Source organism: Amblyomma maculatum, chromosome 10, assembly GCF_055883805.1.
Source record: "Amblyomma maculatum isolate TAMU_Amacu chromosome 10, ASM5588380v1, whole genome shotgun sequence".
Classification (NCBI taxonomy): Eukaryota; Metazoa; Arthropoda; class Arachnida; order Ixodida; family Ixodidae; genus Amblyomma; species Amblyomma maculatum.
Genome location: NC_139353.1, coordinates 72,357,835 through 72,365,179, shown reverse-complemented (window position 1 = coordinate 72,365,179; position 7,345 = coordinate 72,357,835). Strand labels below are relative to the sequence as shown.

The following is a 7,345-nucleotide window of genomic DNA, read 5'->3' as shown; positions in this document are numbered from 1 at the left end:
TTCTAGATTTTAACCTCATAGGCAAGTCCAGGAGCCTTATTCCCAAATCCCTCCATTTTCTGTGACCTGTTGACACGGCCATTGGCCACAGCCTGGTATCACGAGCGGAGCGGCAGCTGCTTCAAGCCAGGATCCTGGAATGCAAAGACTCCACCAAGCGCCTCCAGCCCCGCCAACAAGAGTTCCATCAAAAGGAGCTATCAAGGCTGCTGCCTCACGACCAAAATGGGCGCGCCTCACCCTACCACTTCGACAGTCCACAACCTGACTTTATGCAGGCCTTCCCAATGCAGAGATCGCCGTAATTGAGCTCGCTTTGAACTTTAACACCTGACCTGTGCTGGAAGCAACAAATATGATATGTGCTTTCGAACTCACAATTGAACAAGTATATAACCATCGAGATGAGGCCAGAACTCGTGCAGTCATCAATCTTTCCTAGCTTCCCGGACATCCTCTAACCCCCCCTTTTTTCTACGAAGCGTGCTACTACCAAATGTCTTGCGTAGAACCAGGGACATTGTAACGCTACCGTCATCTTGGGCAACAGCGACTGCGTTGAAAATATAAGACCTACAGGACAACAATGCATGCTTAACTCTGGAAAGGAACCTTACGCTGAAGGTAAAAAGAAGCTTGCAGATGTTTTTGGCTGACGTCTTCTGATTTGTTCCACCCTAACCACAAATCGTATTAATTCATTCTCCTCTGCCGTAATAGATTAACTCCGGCCCTGTGTGGTCTGCCACAGATCAATAAGCAAAACTTCCCTCCACATCCAATAATTGACTCTACATGGTCGCCCTTACACTGCTTATCGGCCTGCTTGTACAAGAATTTTACGCCACTCATTCGAAAGGGCACAATTTTTTCATGTAACTGTTTTCACTTTTTGAAAACGTATGTGGCATCCCGGTGTAGCACCACGAGATATGGTGTTCTTTGATGCGAAGTCAATGTTCACCAACGTACGCGTCGATCTAGCTCTGCAGGTGTGCCGCTCAGCGCTGCAGAATGACGAAGATCTGTGCAAAAGAACCCCTATTGAAGCCTTGGACCTTCTGATTCTGTTGCAGTTCTAACTTGAGAACACTTCTTTTTCGCTGTGTATTCTACAGACAGGGCCATGGGACCGCTATGCGCATATGCGTATATCGGTGTCCACCGCAAACCTTACTATGGAGGCAATAGAAGCTCGCGCACTGGCTGTTTTCGAACTGCGTCAAAAGGTCTTTCTATGTTGCATCGAAGACTACTTCTGCATTATCAAAAGGATACAAAAGGTGCTTTCAAAGAGCACATCAATAAAGTGAAAGATTCCATTCAATTCACTCTAGAGGACGAGGCTGCTGGCCATCTCTCTTTTCTGGGCGTATTGGTTGAACGCCCTCGCAACCGCCTCTCTTTCAAATTAAAAAAATACCCACACCTGGCGATACCCTATTTTTTATGTTCACCCGGTTTGCCACAAACGCTCCGTCGTGGCATCCCTTGACCGAGGTACAAACAACATCTGCTCAAAACCAGAACATCGGGATGCTTAACTATGCCAAGAGCGCCGAGACCTCAGTGAGTGCGGCTACCCTCAGCACTTCGTGAAATCCCTGCAACGACGGTCATCACGTCCACCGGGAACCAGTTCGCAATCCTTGCCGAGCCCATATATGTCGGGCGTGAGCGAGTCTTCGGCTCGCATTTTGCGTACTTATAGTATGCACGTTACTCACGTCCCTGCTTGCAAGCTAAGGAACGAGCTGGAGGCCGTTAAAGACAAAATAAATAAACAGAAGTTTCCTGGCGTTCAATAAGATTCTCTCCGCAGACTATGACTACTGCTATATCGGTGACAGCGGGAACTACGAAAGACGACTGTGCGACCCAAAGAACGATGTTAGCAACAAGATTGCATCTAACGCACTTGCGGAACAAGCGGCAGCCGCAATGAACAAAATAGCCTAGGAAGAAGCATCGACCATCGCAAGAGAAGATAATTGGCTGTCATGTCGATGTGTGTGTGCGTTTGTTTGGGTTGGTTAGTTGGTTGGTTTGTGGTGTTTAACGTCCCAAAGTTTAACGTCCCAAAGTGACCAAGGCTATGCGAGACACTGTAGTGGAAGACTCCGGAAATTTCGAGCCCCTGGGGTTGTTAACGTGCACTGACAACGCACAGTACATGGGCACCTTGCTTTTTGCCTCCACCGAAAAGCGGCCGCCGAGGCCAAGATTAGATCCCGTGTGTGTGTGTGTGTGTGTGTGTGTGTGTGTGTGTGTGTGTGTGTGTGTGTGTGTGTGTGTGTGTGTGTGTGTGTGTGTGTGTGTGTGTGTGTGTGTGTGTGTGTGTGTGTGTGTGTGTGTGTGTGTGTGTGTGTGTGTGTGTGTGTGTGTGTGTGTGTGTGTGTGTGTGTGTGTGTGTGTGTGTGTGTGTGTGTGTGTGTGTGTGTGTGTGTGTGTGTGTGTGTGTGTGTGTGTGTGTGTGTGTGTGTGTGTGTGTGTGTGTGTGTGTGTGTGTGTGTGTGTGTGTGTGTGTGTGTGTGTGTGTGTGTGTGTGTGTGTGTGTGTGTGTGTGTGTGTGTGTGTGTGTGTGTGTGTGTGTGTGTGTGTGTGTGTGTGTGTGTGTGTGTGTGTGTGTGTGGGTGCGTGCGTGCGTGCGTGCGCGCGCGCGCGCATTATATAAGCCGTTTTCCCGGTGAGGTGGACAATAGCCCCGAACCAAAGCGCGCAGCGCCACCCCTCCTTTCTGGTATGTGGGGACGCGGTGAAAGCAGCTGGAGCGCCAGGGCATTCTACGGAGAAAGCGCACGCTTTGAGCAGTCCTTTGCACTCAAAGTGCCTTCAATAGCTGAAAAGTGTCTAAACTGGTTAGCTGAGGCGAGCGATGCGCTGCAGTCGAGCTGATAAGATATGCCGGGCCTAGCAAAATACCTTTCTTTACTCTGTTTAAATTAACACGAAAATAACAACCGAACGGAGTATATTAGCAGGGGATGAAAGATTAACAGCGGTGGTATGCGCGTGTGTCGCTTTATACGCAGTTCTAGTTGCAACTCTTTCATTTGGGTGAAGGGAAGTAGCCATTTCAAGCTCCAGCCGAAAGTGCTCCTCGTTAGCAGCCTTTCGTACGAGAGAAGGGACCGGAAAAACTGAATACCAGCGCAGCAACGGCAACCTTTGGGTAACAAGCGGGTGACATTCCTTACTTGAAATGTTTACTGAATGCCGCCTGGAAAAGAAAAACTATTTCGATGCAGTCTCCTGATGTTTATGAAAGTGTGAAAGAACATGTCCCAATTTAAAACAACGATGCCAAATAAATTGGCATCGTAAACTTTTGCAGCCGATAATAAATGGGAATATGATAACGGGAAGAGCAGCGATTTTTTGAAGTAAAATCTTGCGGCGAGAAATAGGCAATACATTTTTTAATAGAAGCAACTTTCACTGAGGTCATTAGGGCCATAATTCATTGTCCCTATTCCATAAGTATCAGTTGTCCATTTTCTATTTCATATATGTCAGCATTACAACAGCATCAGACAAACGCAGCTATCGGCCAGTCAAGGAAATTGTAGGATAGCAGCTCCCGCCGTCTACAACAGTAATCGCCACTCCATGCATATACCGGCAAACCGGTGCTTGACTCATGTAGACAATGCTGAAATCCGATTGCCTGGTAGTAGGCACTTGAACGCCATGGTTTTGTCACCCAGCAAAAGTAGCCTAGCTTAAGATTAAAACCCCAGTCAAGGTGCGAGAAATCTCGCACAAATGTAGAGCGGTTAGCAGTGCTTCTATATGTGACATGAAACGGCTAGTAGTAGAATTAGTAGTAGTGGAAGTAGTATTATTATTAGTAGTAGTAGTAGTAGCAGTAGTAGTTGTAAGTAGTAAGTAGTAGTAAGCGGTAGTAAGTAGTATAAAGTAGTAAGTAGTAATAGTAATTCGTAGTTGGTAGCAAATAGTTAATGGTAGGAAGTGGTAGTGGGCAGTAATTACTAAGTAGTAGTAAGTAGTAGTAATTATTAAGTAGTAGTAACTAGCAAGTGGTAGTAAGTAGTAAGTAGTAGTTACCAGTAGTAAGTAGTAGTAGTAGTAAGTAGTAGTATTAGTAGTAGTATTAACAGTAGTAGTGGCAGCAGCAGCAGTAATAGCAAGAGTAGTAGTACTAGTAGTAGTAGTAGTTGCAAAAACACTTTATTTTACAGCAGAAATGAAGTGCTCAAAATGAAGTTCGTCTGCCACACCATGCCGAGCAACGTTCGCTTGCTTTCATACCTCAAATTTCTACCGCAGCCCGTCCCTAGAATTCATTTGGAGACAAGTAGAAAGAAAGCTGCCTTGCCTTGCGTGCTTCACCACCCTCGCGGCCTGCGGTGCGCCACTGCCTTTCTGTTCCATATCAAAATGTTGCACACTAATTGTAATCAGGCTTCTAGCACTCAGACGACCCGTCCAGGAGCATATGTTTTGGTCATTTCTGAACGAATGGTTTGGCTGCTGCTGAAAAGTGATTTTTTTTTCAGCCAGGTACTTTCATAAAGAAAACATTAGCATGCGAAAGATCCAAAACGCCGATGTGCGCTATTTATCGCCTGCTCCACACATACCAGCATGGCAGTTGCTCTCGACTTCGCCGCTAGATAGCGCGACATACTCAAAATGGCAGCGCCCGTGAGAAAATAGGGTATACTAAGTAAACATGTCCTCCAGTTAGCCAATGCTTTTTATTGCCGACCATCGCTGAACTATTAAAAATAATGCCATCTCTGAAAGCGCTACGGATCCATGTAGTAAGCCATAACGACGCGCTCATTATACAATCAATAATTAATAGTCTTTATATTGCTTACGTACACAAACTAAAAACAGTTTCGCATGTGTGTGGGTGCTACCGGCGAATGCAATATAGTAAAGGTTTCTATTTCGAGAAAGGCTTGTATAAGCATGCGCTTGTAGAGCACCAATTCATTCACACTAGACACCTTGCTTATAAACGACACTATAGGCTATTGCTTCGTCCACAATACTGGACCAACATTGGTCAGTGACAAGTCAGCTCTTTGATAATATAGAGTGTGAAGAGAAAAAACTGCACTTCCTGGAAGGGTTCATCGGAGTGTTTTCGGCACAGTGATAGGCTGCGGCAAACGGCGCAAAGTTCTTCAGCGGGACGTTGCACTCGTCGCTACCGGTTTGCCGTCGTTTCGCACAGAGTGTGTAGCAATACGCCAGAAAGAAAATTTGATCGTCCGTGAAATCCTCCAGATGAATCACCTTGAAGTCATCGAGGGCACGGTAGTCGCGAGCTACAGCAACAACGTAGCCATGGAACGCTAATTCCAAACCGGGCATGACCGGGAACAAACGGAGCGGCCGTGACCCCGAGCGAGCGCTCATATTGCACCGCGTTTTCTCCAAATGCAGGGATGACGCAGCGGGCCCAATCCACACACGAGCTTTCCCCGTTTCGTCCACTGTTATGCCAAGCTCGTCAAAAGCTTTGACCATTTGACGAGAAGCGAAAGATCCGATACCACCGTACCGGATCGCCAAGGTGGCGTTGTTATAAAACATAGGTGCCTCAAGGTCTCCGAAGGCAAGTTTCATGATGTTCGGTAAATACAGGTACGCCTCGCGTCCAAGGCGAGGGAACATTCGAACGCTGTAGACGTCCTCAAAATGTTTGTGGTTACGGAGCTCTCGGTACACTCTGGACGCGTTAAGGAAGTTCTCCATAAAGGTATTGCCAGCCATGTCGGGGAACACGCTGTACAGTTCCTCCATCTGATTTTTGTTGAAGAATTCCTTCCCAGGAAGAATCGCTCGGGTCATCTTGTCAAGCTTGAGGAAGGCTGTCTGTTTTGTCTTTTCGTCGATCCAGGAGAGGCCATTGACGAGACTCTTAGCGTTCTCGTGGACCCTATGCAAGAAGCTCAAGACGTGGAGGCGTTCCGCAGTGCTTCCGAATCGATCATTCATCGTCTTCCAAAGATTGAGAAGTCCGAGGCGTGACTCAACATATTCCATGCATCCGTGGCTCTTCAGCTTCGTGAGGTCATCGGACATGCCTGGGAATCTGATTGACGGCTCGCCGTATACCGCCCACAGGTGAGTCTGAATGAATACCCAGGACATCCCAATGACGAGCCTGTCGTGTGAGAGGCTCATAAGCAAACTTTGTAGGCTCTCCAGTATTTTAACGTCTTCAATAATGACAGTACTTTCGGCTGTCCAGTTAAATTCTCTGTCGTGCTTAACGAGAAACCTAAGCCAGAGATCCGCTGAGGGACCCGTCGCCTTCTTGTCTATATCACCCAGGCTCAGCCACTTCTGAACAGGGACATCATAAAGAAATGCGAGTTTGGCATCGATTATAGCTGTTTCTAGGCTCAGAAGGTCAGCCGCCGTAATGTCTTTCAGCGCGTCGCTAGCACCAATAACTTCAAGGTGTTGCTTTACGTAATCCTGGTAGTTCTCAGGTGATCTCTGATTCCTCATTGTTAGCTCCCAGCCGTTGTCTAGCTGACCGCGAGATATGAGTAGTGCAGTCGCGTCAGGCATGGCAACGGTGCTCATGTCGAAAAGAAAATTCATATCCCAGTTGATTGCCAGATTGACCATGACGTCCAGTGGGTGAATGTTTTCGTTACTGTGTTCAGGCCAGAAGAGACCGATGGAGCTCCGTAGTTCAGAGAACACCTTTAGGTTATCTTCCTTGTGCTCATTAGCTTGCATGCAGCTTAGGTAAAATTGTGTAGCCCTACTTTGTTGACTCCTGTCGTCTTCTATTTCTTTCAATGCCAGCTTGACTGCTGCGCTCTTCATACGGCCCTCCGTACTCTCTTGACGATTGGGGTCGTCCCAAGCCCCACACACATAGCTGTGGAAGTCGACGCACGGGTCTAGCGAGGTGTTGATGGCTGAGCTTATCTCCCTGCCGAAGTTGCGGCAGTCCACTGTTAGGCACACGTCCACACGCTTGCCGGGCGGCCCAGGGAAAAGAAGATGCCATGCTAGAGCCACACCAAGGACGGATATCAAGATGGCTGTGGCAACAAGGGCGGACACCACTCTGCAGCGGTATCTTGCTTGGGCCCTCATTGCTGTCCTTACTTTGGCGTACTGGAATTTAAGACAAACGGGTGAGTATAGTTGAAAACTCTTCAAGTGGAATATATAGGCCTATTTGCCGTACCTCAGTTTTCTGTTAAAAAGATTAAAAATAAAGTTGAAAATTTTACAACCTGAATTTTGTGGTCTAGCATTCCTCGGTTAATTACATACTCGAATTATAATTACATGCTCTTGTGAGCTCCAAAACAGCATAGGGGCCACATATATAAAATCG

The 7,345-nt window shown here is 47.1% G+C and overlaps 1 protein-coding gene across 1 annotated transcript; it reads right to left on the bottom strand.

Moving 5' to 3' along the window:
• Positions 1 to 5,049: 5,049 nt before the first annotated feature.
• On the bottom strand, positions 5,050 to 7,098 carry LOC146176780 (neprilysin-2-like). The gene has a single exon (XM_084581386.1). The coding sequence runs from the start codon at positions 7,096 to 7,098 to the stop codon at positions 5,050 to 5,052; it is 2,049 nt and encodes a 682-aa protein (XP_084437512.1).
• Positions 7,099 to 7,345: the final 247 nt, after the last annotated feature.